A 14,598-nucleotide genomic window follows, 5' to 3' on the forward strand; every position below is an offset into this window, starting at 1 on the left:
TTGTAAACCTATCTTAAGCTTTTCAATTTAATAAAATTACAACTCTAAAATTAAAAATTCATTTTATGTTCTAAGTTGGAGTCATGAGGTTAATATATCAGATCCTCAAATTAGTCAAATTATCTTAACTATGACAAATATTAAATATTTAAAATATGAAACATACACAATCACTCCAAAAGTTTAGGCAAAATAATTAACTTTATTGGTTGTTAGTTCATTATTTCTATATGTAAGGGGCAAATAAACTTTATCATCTAAGCAATTTGGGGCTATTATTGCAAGCAAGTTGATTTAAAAATTCCAAACAAACAGGGTTATCTGCTTAGTGACTGATATCAAACATAAAATTTTTGACCAAAACATCCCCAGAGCAGCCAACATCTAGGACAATTTTTCTTGCAACACTGAGGGTATTTGTGCCCTATTTTATGATCACTTTGAAATTAAAGGCTTCATCCTTGCTTTCCTCCAAGTGAAAGAGTTTTATAGCCTCTATCCCCTAGGTTCAAGTTGTGCATGCTTAATCGCTTAGTCATGTCTGACTCTTTACGGTTGCCATGCCATCTTCCAGGGGGTCCTCCCAACCCAGGGGTCAACACAGGTCTCCTGCATTGCATGCAGATTCTTTACCGTCTGAGCCACCAGGGAAGCCCAAGAATACTGGAGTAGGTAGCCTATCCCTTCTCCAGGGGTTCTTCCCGACCCAGAAATTGAACCAGGGTCTGAATTCTTTACCAGCTAAGCTACCAGGGGTTCAAGTTATATACTGCCAAATATTCAAGGTTGTATTCAATTTATTATTTACTGCTTGATTCTATTTTTTATTCTTTTCATATTTTTCCCTTTTCTTTAAGGACATAATTCTCATAGATATTTTTATAATATCCAGTTATGCTGTGTATATCTTGTTTCCTGTGTCATGCTAATGATAGTACATTTTTACCATCACTGCCACTCTCCTCCAGGTTACCCTATATATGATAGCAAAGGCCTGGGCAAAGAATACATTTCATAAGTCCCTAGAGTAAACATTTTAATGCTTCCCTCCCTTCTTGGGCCCTGCTCTTGGGTGATATGCCTTAGCCTGTGAAGGAGCAGTATGAGATGACTTGGGTTGAGTGGGTTTGGGCTGAAAAGGTTTAGATTGGGAGGACTGGGGCTGGCATGGCTTGGGCTGAGTGGGTTTGGATGGAGAACTTTCAGCTCGGGGGGTCTGGTGCTGAGTGGGTTTGGTTTGAGTGGGTTCGGGTTGAAAGGGCACAGGTTGGGAGGGTTTGTGGTGGGACTGTTTGACCTGGGGTGACTTGGGCTGATTAGATTTGAATTGAGAGCTGGGCAAATACATGCTGTAGGACATAGGATGGAATCCTGTTTGGAAAGATGAATTTGAAGGCCCACCTTGTGTCTTCAGCTTAGCTCCTCGCTGAGAGGCAGTCCTTCTTGGGTTTTGTGTGGCTCCTGCTGCTTGAAAGGCCTGATGGTGAGGATTTTCAATATGGGGTTTCGTTCTCATGAATGTTCTAATTGTCGCTGTTGGCCTTGTTCCCCAGGCACTGACTTGCCCAGGCTTTCCAACTGCTCCTCTTGGCCGTGAACCCAGGGAATGGAGGTGACCTCCCTGGGAGTCCTCTTTCCCAGACCTTTCAAGGGTTCCCATTGTCTGTGGTCTCTGAGGCCAAGGCGGTATAGGCTGAGAAATGGGTCTTGGTGGTCTCCCAAAACCTCTACCCATGTGATGTCTCCAAGGAGTTCCTGAAAATCTCATAAATGTTTCACCTGAATAAAATCTCTGGGGCTGGAAATATTGAATTCCAAAATGTTTGCCTGGACTATGTGCCCTTGTATTCTGAAAGGGCAAAGGATGGAATCTCTTAGGCCTCTGCTGTAACCAAAAGCGGGAGCCCATAGCCCAAGGGGTTGTCAAAGAACCACGGTTAAAGTTACCTCCAATTCTGGCTGGTGAAGGATGGAAGTTTCTCAGAGGAGGCATGAATATTGGGGTGAGATGGAAATTCTGACGATTTTGGCTGATCTGACAACTAATCTCAGACATCTTAGCGGGGCTTTCAGATGAGTTTTTTGGCGGACTGTGTCTTTGTGACCCCTCATCTTCAGCTGTTCCAGCCAAGTCTTCACTAGGGGAAACTTGAATCCCCTGAATGTTCTCAAAGTCTTGGTCTACCTGTATCCCCAACTCTCTGGCCAGGGGGGCCATGTCTTCCACAGACACACATCTGAGTGAAGAGGACATCACTTCTTGGAGGGCAGCTTGAAGACCCTCCATGTTCCTTCCTCTCTGCCCCACTTCCTCCTCCTCCCAAAACAGTAGCTGTGATGGCTTCAACTTCAGGACCCTCTGGAAAACCTGAGCCTCTTCACTCTCCCTGGCCTGGGGACTGAGGACAAAGTAGCATCTTTCAATGGCAGCTTCTCCTAAAAACATTAGCAAGTGCCATTCCTTCTCACCTAGGCAGTCAGTGAAAAAAAACACAGCTGAGGAAACCTCCATCAAGAAACCAAACTGTGTCCAAAAACTTTCTAGATCTCCACGAAGGTTGGCCACAGCAACAGGCTTCTGGGGGAAACTGGGGTTTTCACTTAAACTGCTGCCACCGGGAAAACACCATGTTATCTCAACCAGGCCATCAGAGATCTGCCGGGGAAGCACCTGAACAGGCAAGTCCTGATGAAGAAAGATTTTGTGTGATTTCAGATGGGCAGGGCTGAGCAGGGCATTGAGGATTCTGGACTTGGAAAAGCTACAGTATCCTAGACGCACAAAAGAGATGACAGGCATCTTCATGAGAGTCAAAAACTTTTCTGTATCCCCTGTAGGTCCTCCTGAAGACTGTGTTGACTGCTCCTTCACAATGTCCTTCATGGCCCCTAGCATTAAAATGCTTCTGTTGTTTTCTGCATCTGGCAGTAGCAGGGGAAGAGCAAACCGGCAATGATACATGTTTGACATGACTTCACGTTGCAAAGAGCTGTGTGAAGACAGCAAGGAGGCGCAAAGGACATCCAGGGGGTGAACGGTTTCTGTTTCTCTAATTTCCAAGTTCTCTACTCCAGTCAGCAGTTCCCCTTTGCTCTCTTCACTCAGAACCTTGGGTCTGAGGACTGAATCTCTGGCTGTCACATCCAGTGCTTGAACTTTCATCAGGAAGTTCCAAGCCAAGTCACCCGGAGTCTCAGGCACCCACGTACATCCTCGGTCTAAGGAGAATTGTTTCACGAAGTCTGGCAGAAGCTTTCTGCTTGTGTCCAGGTTTAAACAGGACATGACATCTTTAAACACATTTTTTCTTTCTGTAGGAAAAAAAGATATAGTCAGTGAATGTCATGCTCAGCATCTAAGCTTCCGTCACTGACTTTTAAAATTAAGTAATTGATATTTTCTTCGGAAAAAAGATGATCCACCATCTGTCTGTTCTTTTTGTGGTTGAGTAATATTCCATTGTATATATGTTCCACAACTTCTTTCCTCATTAATCTGTGGATGGAGGAGGGATGGAATGGTGTAGGAGATGGGAGGGTGGTTCAGAAGGGAGGGGACATATGTACGTGTGGCTCATTCCTGTAGATGTATGGTAGAAGCCAGGACAATATGGTAAAGCAATTATGCTCCAACTTAAAATAAATTTTTCAAAAGATGAAACAAGTAAAGTGAAAGTACTGTTTCATCACCCTGCCAAGCCCACTTTCCTTCTAAGAGATATGTCAACATGGTATATGGTATGTTTCCTTCTCCTCCTTTTTCAATACCTATGTAGCAGTACATATGTAGAAGTAGATATGTATACGTACTTGCATACGTAGAAGTACACAGTTTGGTATAATGGATGCTATTTTATTCGATAAATGATATTATACCAAATGATTTTCCAGCTTCTTTTCACTCAGTGGTATTCCTTGAAAATTCTTCCAAGTAAGTGCATACAGAGAACTACTTAATTCATTTTATGAATCCATTGTACTTAATGGTTTGGGAGAACCACTATTTACTTAACCATTGTCTACTGATGATCATTCAGGTTTTTGAGTTTTTTGGCTATGTTCATATGCAGTAATGAAAAAGCCTGTTAATGCTTCTTTATACGTATGTATAAGGAACTCTCTAGGTAGATACTGATTTATTTATTAAATGTTAACTCTTGCTAAAGTTTGGAGAAATGAAAGATTTTGTCTTCTCAGAATTTACGTGTTGTATATAATTTCTCCTGATGTCATTTTCTAATTTATCTTCTAGCCACTTATTGAGAAGACAGAGATAGTGCTAAGTAGAGAAAGAATATCAGAGAGCATTTTCTGCTCCCGATGGATAGTAACAGCATAAGCTTCTTGGATCCCTTGTGAAAATAGCCTAGAAGAAATAGTAGACATGAGAGAAAGTGTAGGTTTCAAGAATTAACAAAAGGAACTCTAAGAAATCCTTCGACAGTCTGAAAGTTGCTTGAACTGGTATCTGATGGGTAAGAAGGTGAGGGAGGAGTTGAAGTCAGCATGAAGGATCCCCAAAGGAGGAAGAGAGAAGTGAGGAAGTGAGAAGAGGGATTGCAGAAAACATGTAAGTTCTGCTCTGGCCTCTCCCCTGCCTATCCCCCGCTTTTCCTTAGGACGACGATCCTCTGTTTCTTCAGCACAGAAATTGGTACCCACATAGCCCAAGCCAGATGCCAAATGTTGACAAGGTAATATCAGGCTACAGTGGAATAATACAGGGATATGTCTAACAAGCACAGACATGAATGAAAAATTAAGAAGCAATGATTTATAGAACCCAGTATCATTTTGTAAATTAAAAATTCATGAAAATAGCCCAGGTAAGGCAAAAAGAAATGATTGGAGATTTTAGCTGCCACCCACTGAAACAAGACACAGTTTTTCATTTGAATCCCACAGTTGATCAATGGAGACCCACTCCAAGATGACCCAGATATTGGACATAGAAAATAAGAATTTTAAAGTAGCTATCTTAACTATTTTCAAGAATGTATAATAATATAAACTCATAATGAATAATTTAATAGATATTATCAGGAAAAAAGAAGAAGGCATTTAAAAGTGTAAATTCTTGAACTGAAAAGCATAATATCTGAATTTTTTCAAAAATCAGTAGATGGACTTTAAAAAAGACTGGAAATGACAGAAGAAAAATTCAGTGTACTTAGAGATATAGTAATAGAAATGATCCAATCTAAAGAATAAGAATAAAAATACTTAAAAAGAAAATGAACAGAACCTCAGGGACCTTGGGAAAAACGTCAGAAACTCTAACATACATGTACTTGGAGTCTCAAAAAGAGAAGGGGGAGCAAGTGGGACAAAAAACATTTGGATAAATAACAGCTGAAAATTTTCCAAATTTGGCAGGAGGGAGGAGATTCCAAATTTAGAGATTCATAAACCCTACGTAAGATGAAGACAAGAGAATCACACCTAGACACACCAGAGTTAATCACAGAAAACATTTTAAGGAAAACATCTTGAAATCAACCAGAAAAAAAATAGCACAACATAAGAAGGAACAATGATAAAATGACAAGAATTGCACTCATCTCACACGCTAGTAAAGTAATGCTCAAAATTCTCCAAGCCAGGCTTCAGCAATATGAATCGTGAACTTCTAGATGTTCAGGCTGGTTTTAGAAAAGGCAGAGGAACCAGAGATCAAACTGCCAATATCCGCTGGATCATCAAAAAGGCAAGAGAGTTCCAGAAAAACATCTATTTCTGCTTTATTGACTATGCCAAAGCCTTTGACTGTGTGGATCACAAGAAACTGTGGAAAATTCTGAAAGAGATGGGAATACCAGACCACCTGACCTGCTTCTTGAGAAACCTGTATGCAGGTCAGGAGGCAGACCTGGACATGGAAAAACAGACTGGTTCCAAATAGTATGTCAAGGCTGTATATTGTCACCCTGCTTATTTAACTTATATGCAGAGTACATCATGAGGAATGCTGGGGTGGAGGAAGCACAAGCTGGAATCAAGATTGCCGGGAGAATTATCAATAACCTCAGATGTGCAGATAACACCACCCTTATGGCAAAAAGTGAAGAAGAACTAAAGAGTCTCTTGATGAAAGTGAAAGAGGAGAGTGAAAAAGTTGGCTTAAAGCTCAACATCCAGAAAACTAAGATCATGGCATCTGGTTCCATCACTTCATGGGAAACAGATGGGGAAACAATGGAAACAGTGTCAAACTTTATTTTTCTGGGCTCCAAAATCACTGTGGATGGTGATAGCAGCTATAAAATTAAAAGACATTTGATCCGTGGAAGGAAAGTTATGACCAATCTAGACTAGACAACATATTAAAAAGCAGAGCCATTACTTTGCCAACAAAGGTCTGTCTAGTCAAGGCTATGGTTTTCCCAGGACTCATGTATGGATGTGAGAGTTGGACTATAAAGAAAGATGAGCACAGAAGAATTGATGCTTTTGAAGTTAGAGAAGACTCTTCAGAGTCCCTTGAACTGCAAAGAGATCCAACCAGTCCATCCTAAAGGAAACCAGTCCTGGGTGTTCACTGGAGGGACTGATTTTGAAGCTGAAACTCCAACACTTTGGCCACCTAAAGACCCTGATGCTGGGAAAGATTGAGGGCAGGAGGAGAAGGGGACGACAGAGGATGAGATGGTTGGATGGCATCACCAACACGATGGACATGGGTTTGGGTGGACTCCAGGAGTTGGTGATGGACAGGGAGGCCTGGCATGCCACAGTTCATGGGGTCGCGGGGAGTTGGACACGACTGAGCAACTGGACTGAACTGAACTGAGCATCAGAAAGAATGGAAGCTGAATAACAGAAACGATATCCATCATTTCTGAAGGCAAAAAGGCACCAGTCTAAAATTCTTTACAGGAAAAATATTCTTCTGGATTGAAGACAAATGAAGACATGTTTCAATAAACAATAAATAAATAAAATTCTTCAGGCTAACAGGGAATAACATCAAACAAAAACCTGAATCTTCGGGAAGAAGACAGAGCAGAGAAAATGATAAATTTATGGGTTCCTGAACTTCCCCTGGTGGCGCTAGTGGTAAAGCACCCACCTACTAATGCAGGAGACATAAGAGACCTGGGTTTGATCATTGACTGATCCCAAACAGTATAAACTAGAAGGGAGAGTGAAAGTGCAGTCGCTCAGTCGTGTCCGACTCTTTGCAACCTCATGGACTGTAGCCTACCAGGAAGAGAGTTGATTACATAACCTATATCCGAATTGACTCTATACATTGCAGAGCAGACAGGCAATGCCTTAAGTCTTCCTGAGACTTCAATATGAGATGCAATGATGGGGTGAGGAGAGGCGGGAAGAGAGTGGCCTAACATTTAACATGACAAAAAGCATTAAGATCCTTCTGCTTTGAATCAGATGTATTTGATTTTTTCCCCCAGTTCTCAGCTGCATAGACAAATATTACAGAGGAAAGAGACAGAGCATAGCCATAAATTTTTATTAAAAAATAAAACTAGAGTGGATTGGAAACCATTAGAATTATATACAGTCGTAACTGCATTATTATTGAAACTTTTCTTCTGGTTTCCTAAGGCTGTGTCAAATACAAATTGGCACTTGCCAAGGGCGTTTTTCCATACGCCTCTTTGGAGATTGAGTCCTGTGCTGCTGCAGGTATTGACCTTCAACATGCCCTGAAGGGGGTTCACGGTGGAGAATGAGGCACTTTGCTGCTGCAGGAAAACTGGTGGAACAGGCCTTTAGATGGTTAGATTATTTTCAGGAACTGATTTCATGATCCTAATCCTTATACTTTCTCATATCCAGAAAAGCACTCAGTCCCTTCATAGTGACATCAGCTCCTGGTGGCTAGCAAAAAACTTTTTGTAAAATAAGTGCTTGATTGTGTGAACTCCTCCTTCACCAAAAAGCACATACATTGGCCTTCCCCCACTACTCCTTTGGAGCAGTTTCTCAGAGCTATCTTAAGTGCTGTCTACCCAACTGCCATCCTCATTTTAACTCAAATAAAACTTAACTTGCAACTCTCATGTTGTGCATCTTTTTTTAGTCAACAAGTGTTAGACTGGTTGCAAAACTAGCCCCAAGTAATGGCTTTCCTGGGTTTCCCTGATGGCTCAGATGGTAAAGAATCTGCCTGCAAAGCAGGAAAACCAAGTTTGATCCCTGGTTTGGGAATACCCCCTGGAGGAGGGCATGGTAATCCAGTCCAGTATTCTTGCCTGGAGAATTCTATGGATGGAGGAGCCTGGCAGGCTACAGTCCATGGGGTTGCAAAGAGTCGGACACGAGTGAGAGACTAACACACATTGGCTTTCTGGTATCCACACCTTTTGTAATATTACTTTGCAAGAGATGCAGCCTATTCTTCCCTAACCCTTAAAGCTTTGTGACTTGCTTTTGCCAACAGAATGTGGCAGAAGTCAAACAGTGTTATGGATTGAATTGTATCCCCTACAAAAAGATGCTAATTCTCCCAGTACTTCAGAATGTGGCCTTATTTGTGAATAGGGTCATTACAGAGGTCATCAACTTAAAATGAGGTTATTAGGGTGGGCCCTAATGCAATTTGATCAGTGTCCTAATTAAAAGAAGCAATTTGAAAACAGACACATGCACCACAGGAAATGACTTGAATACACAAGAAAGATGGTCTTCAAGGCAAAGAAGCTGGGAGAGAGAACCGGAACAGGTCCTTCCCGAATGTCTTCAGAAAGAGTATAACCCTGCTAACACCTTGGTTTCAGTCTCCACCTCCATATCTGTAAAACAATATATTTCCCATTGTTCTAAGCCACCTTTTTGTAGTATCTTACCGTGGCGGCCCTAGGAAACCTATCATACAGACGGCATGATAGTTCTGAGTCTAAGCCTCAAAATGCCTTCAGGACTCTGTCTCTGTCTCTCTGACTCCTCTGCTCTCACTCTAAGAACATGCCTGACATAGTCTGAGAGTTAGCCAAACTAGCTTGTTAGAGGGCATGGCAATCCACTCCAATATTCTTGCCTGAAGAATCCCATGGGTAGAGAAGCCTGGTGGTCTACAGTCCACGGCGTTGCAGAGAGTCAACTGAATCAACTGACCATGCATGCACAGCTTGCTAGAAAAATAAGAAATGAGCCAATAGCTAGCTGACCACTGATACAGAAGTAAACCCAGAGAAGACCAGAAGAATGCCTGCCAACTATAGACACATAAACAATTATACACTCTTATTGTTTTAAGTGACCCTAATTTTGAGGTGCCTATTAATTTATTATGGCAAATAAATAACACAGAAAAAAACATGCAAAACAAAAAACAAAACAATATCATGCAAGAAACACATAATATTAGAGTGTTACCTATGGAAGATGGTGAATAAGGAATGGAGAAAAAAGTCAAATAGAGTAAATAAAAGGAGGGGGTTGCAGAATAATGCTGATGGTATGCAATGAAAAAGTAATGCAACCCTATGTAACTACTGTAATATATTTAAAAAATTAAGAATGAGGTCTAAAAGCAACTATGAATTGGGAAGGTATAGGGAGTAGGGCAAGAATTGTGTTATAGGTTGAATTATGTACCCCTCAAATTCATAGGTTGAAATTCTAAGACCCAGTATCTCAGAATGTAATGGTATTTAGAAATGGAGTCATAGTAGATGTATAATTAGTTAAGATGAGGTCATTACAGTGAGCCCTGGTCCTATGACTGTTATCCTAATAAAATAATAAAATTGGGAATTCCTTGGTGTTCTAGTGGTTGGGATTCTGAGCTTCTCCTGCAGGGGGCTTGGGTTCCATCCCTCGTCAGTTCAGTTCAGTTCAGTCATTCAGTCATGTTCAACGCACTGTGACTGCAGCACAGGGAACTATTAATAAGACTCTGCAAACTGCATGGTGCGGCCAAAAAACAAAAAAAAAAGGGGAAATGTGAACATAGAGACATGAACCCAGGAAGACATCCATGTGAAGATAAAGGCAGATTGTAGGGGATGGGGGGCAGAGTGCTTCCACAAGCCACAGAATTCTAAAGATTTCCAGCAAAGTACCAGAAGCTAGGAACAGATACTTTCTACAATCTTCAGAAGGAACCAACCCTATATACACCTCCAGACTTCCTGCCTGCAAACTGTGAGACAACGTATTTCTATTGTTTTTTGTCTTGCAGCCATGAAATTAAAAGATGCTTGCTCCTTGAAAGATAAGTTATGACCAACCTAGACAGCATATTAAAAAGCAGAGACGTTACTTTGCCAACAAATGTCCGTCTAGTCAAAGCTATGGTTTTTCCAGTAGTCGTGTATGGATGTGAGAGTTGGACCATAAAGAAAGATGAGAGCTGAAGAACTGATGCTTTTGAACTGTGGTGTTGGAGAAGACTCTTGAGAGTCCCTTGGACTGCAAGGAGATCCAACCAGTCCATTCTAAAGGAAATGAGTCCTGAATATTGATTGGAAGGACTGATGCTGAAGCTGAAGCTCCAATACTTTGGCCACCTGATGCGAAGAACTGACTCACTGGAAAAAACCCTGATGCTGGGAAAGATTAAAAGCAAGAGGAGAAAGGGACTACAGAGGATGAGATGGTTGGATGGCATCACTGACTCGATGGACATGAGTTTGAGCAAGCTCTAGGAGTTGGTGATGGACAGGGAAGCTTGATGGGAAGCAGTCCATGGGGTTGCAAAGAGTCAGACATGACTGAACGACTGAACTGAACTGATTGTTTAAGCTACCAAGTTTGTGGTACCACTGTTACAGCATCCTAGTAACCAGGTCAAGGTGTGCAGAGGAGGAAATTACTCTTTTCAGACCCATAATTGGATTATGGATTTGGGCTGAATGTGAGTTGGTAGTTACCTTCCCTTTCTATATTCAGAACTTGGTGGTGTTTATTTTCCCAGACAATATCTCTCCAAATTAAGCATTTCTCATATTTTGAATTTTCATTAAGAAATATTCAAATTCAAGGTACTGGCATAATCTTCCTCACTGAAATGGCATATTTGGATAGCTCAAGCCAAGCATTATTTTGGAACCTTATCCATTTACAACAAATTTCTCTCCTGTTTCTGCTTCAGTAGTTAGGTCTATAATCTCCATATTCTATTGGTCACAAAGGTTCTAAAATGATTTAACAGACTTAATCTGAGGTATAGAAGGCAACAGCTAAAATTAGTGGTTAGCAACTTGTTGTATGTGTGATGGAGGTGACTGCAGAAGCCTAATACTTACTTATCTTATACTGTCCACTTGGAGAAGGGCATGGCAACCCACTCCAGTATTCTTACCTGGAGAATCCCCATGGACAGAGGAGCCTGGTGGGCTACAGTTCATAGGGTCACAAAGAGTTGGACACGACTGAACGAACTTTGCACACACGCACATACTGTCCACTATTTCTAGGTCCAGGGTTTTCCTCCCTGTCAACACCCACCTCTGAGGAAACTCCAAGTTAGAGAAGTTCAAGGAATTTCTGAGGAGCGGCTTTTCTGCTTCTATGTGGTGTCCTTCCTCAGTCCCCTTCCTGTTATGATACTGCAATCAAGATTTAAGTTTTTGCCTAAGTAACTCTACACACATGATTCCCATACCTTCCATACTTTTCTCCTCTTCCTCCTCCAATGACATGCCAGTTTCTGGATCCTCATAATTCTGTTCTTCATCAGAGAACTCTGTGGTTTCAAGGTACACAGAATCCTCTCTGCTATCACAGAGGCCTCCTGGGTCACTGTAAGCCTCCTCTTCCAAGGTGATGTTTGCATCTTCAGAGTACCCCACAGATTCTAGATAGTCCTCTTGTCCTAAGTATAAAGAATCATCTGGCTCCTCATATCTCTGTCCATCCTGTAAATACTGAATAGTTGCTGGAAATTCATACTCAATGATCTCAACTGACTGTGGCGATGTGAATTTTGATGTGTTATCTTCCTTCTCATTTTCCTTTGAGGACCAAGCAGTTTCCTGATAACTAGTTTTCTTGTCTGTGAAAGACTCAGAGGTTTCTAAATCCAAGCATTCTTTCTCTTTGAAGGACGTGGTGATCTCAGGGTTCTCAGGCTGTTTCTCTCCAGGAAAGAAAACAGCTTCCTTGCTTGCACCTATCGGTAGAGGTGGCTCTATATACTCATGTTTCAAAACTTCTGAAAAGAATAAGAAAGTTTGAGAGATTTTTATTTTCTCTTTCGAAATTAACAGATGTTATATTAGGGAGTTTCCATGACCTCAAAGCATCATCTGTTTCACTAGATGATAGGAATACCTACATAAATGGCAATAAATCAGCCCAGAACTTTCTTTCTCCCACTGAAAAATATCAGATCACACTCCTGCCCAGCTCAAAAGTTTGAGTGTTTCACAGCAAACTCAAAGGGTAAGTGGATGAAATAGAAAACTTGAATCCTTTGTTTACTTGTGGATTTACTGTAACCCAAAATCAGGCTTCCCTGGCAGCTCAAATGGTAAAGAATCTGCCAGCAATGCAGGAGATTTGAGCTCGAGCCCCGGGTTGGGAGGTTCCTTTAGAGAAGGAAACAGCAATCCACTCCAGTATTCTTGCCTAGAAAGTCCCATGGACAGAGGAGCCTGGTGTGCTGCAGTCCGTGGGGTTGCAAAGAGTCGGAAACAACTGGGTGACTAACACTTTCAACACCAGCTCAGACTTCCTAGGGTCATTACTAATGAAATTTGAACCAATTCTAATGAAGAATTGAAAAGCTCTTATTTAGAATAAATCCTGGAAATACTAAGACCTATATCTCTAAGCATATGGGTCCTGTACTGCATTAGAAACCATTAGCATTAATATTTTTATCTTAGCCTCTGCCTCTCTGTGCTGTGCTTAGTTGTTCAGCTGTGTCTGACTTTTTGCAACTCCATGGACCACCAGGGGCCCACCAGGTTCCTCTGTCCATGGAGGTTCTCCAGGCAAGAATACTGGAGTGGGTTGCCATGCCGTCCTCCAGGGGATCTTTTCAACCCAGGGATAGAACACAGGTCTCCTGCTTTGCAGGCAGATTCTTTACCATCTGAGTCACCAGGGAAACCCAAGAATACTGGAGTGGGTAGCCTATCCATTCTCCAGGGGATCTTCCCGACCCAGGAATCAACCAGGGTCTCCTGCACTGCAGGTGGATTCTTTACCAGCTGAGCTACCAGGGAAGCCCTAAATGCTCCCTATTTGCCACTAATTATCATTGAACATTGAAAAATTAGCATTTGACTTGGTCCAGAAAATGAGGATTCTGCTGGCATTCTACTTAGAGAGAAAATGAAATTGCTAATACACCACATACGTGTGTCAAAAGTTATTTTCCCTCTATTTTCAAAATGGCCATACTAAGTGAAAGACGCATCTTTTGGTCTTAAGGTTGTTAATACCTACGAATTCACTTACTTGATGAAGAAATCCCAATGTATCACTAACAGTAGTCTCTTTCCACTGTATTTCGGGATGTCACTGTCAGAACAGTAAGACATTTACACCAGCAAGAAAACTGCTGGTTTTGGATTGTGTTTGAATAAAAAAGTTATAAATCCTCCAGAACAATAACATACATCATTCCCTGCTTTTAAAATCTTGGACACTTTTCCCTTTTATCATATTTCACTGAAAATTATCTCCAGGAGAATGACAAATGAAAATAAAGAGTAGTCATTTTCTTTTTTTCAGGAAAACTGCCTCCTCCCTCTTGGCCCAAAAAGTGTAGAAATTCAACCTACCGTGATTTAAGTTGCAAATGGTAGCTGACTGGGAAAACGTATTAAACAAACAGTTGAGAAAAAGCTGACAGCTCACTTCTCCCTTTTTCTGTACCAAAATCAACAGCTTCCGACTTTTCTTCAGGGGATCTGTAATAGTCTCCAGAATCTCATACTCTTCCTCAGAAATCAGCTTCCGAGAGGTTAACGTATCTAAGACACAATCAGGATCCTGTTGTAGGATTTCTAGCAACTTTTTTCTTTCTTTTTCTATGATCTGGGATGGAACACTGCCGGTAGCCATTGTTCCTGTTTTCTGCAGACCAGGAAATGAACTATGAAACTGTTTCGATGCAGAAACACGTTAGGTTTTGCTTTTTTTTTTTAAAGGCAGAGTAATGCTTTTTGGCAAAGATTAACCATGTCAGTGACCTTTAGTGTTGGAGAGAGCAGATAGAAACAAGCCAAACAGTTCTGGGGAATCGAGCCATGAGCCCCCACAGATCCTGGATCCCTATAGATTATTTACCTTTTTTTTTTTTTTATGACTTGTCTCTATTTCATATGGTTTCGCCTCCAAGAACTCTCTCTGAGAAGCACCTCTTAAACTTCAGATTCCTTGCTCTGCAATAACAAGATTATGAATTGATTAACCCTTTTGGAGAGAAATCTGTCAATATGCAGCAATAAATAAATAAATGTGACAGATAAAAATAAAAATTAAACCATTCAATGCAGCAATTCCACTTCTAGGAAATTATCTTTAAAAATAATGAGATAAATGACCAAAGATGGATGTGCAAGAATCTGCACTTTCATATTTTTATAATAGTATAAAAATGAAAGTAACTCAAATTTCCACAAATTGGGATTTATGGAACAGATGTTGATACATCAACAATGGTGTTACCAAGTA

At 41.1% G+C, this 14,598-nt stretch overlaps 1 protein-coding gene across 1 annotated transcript; it reads right to left on the bottom strand.

The window, feature by feature from the left end:
* Positions 1-251: 251 nt before the first annotated feature.
* Positions 252-13,986, bottom strand: CARD6 (caspase recruitment domain family member 6). Its single transcript, XM_068990586.1, has 3 exons — positions 13,704-13,986; positions 11,576-12,124; positions 252-3,312 (listed from the first exon to the last, which is right to left on the bottom strand). Exons 1-3 carry the CDS (start codon positions 13,984-13,986, stop codon positions 1,037-1,039), a joined length of 3,108 nt encoding a protein of 1,035 aa, XP_068846687.1. The 3' UTR covers positions 252-1,036.
* Between the last annotated feature and the right edge of the window lie 612 nt (positions 13,987-14,598).

The sequence above is a fragment of the Capricornis sumatraensis genome, chromosome 18 (assembly GCF_032405125.1).
Source record: "Capricornis sumatraensis isolate serow.1 chromosome 18, serow.2, whole genome shotgun sequence".
Taxonomy (NCBI): domain Eukaryota; kingdom Metazoa; phylum Chordata; class Mammalia; order Artiodactyla; family Bovidae; genus Capricornis; species Capricornis sumatraensis.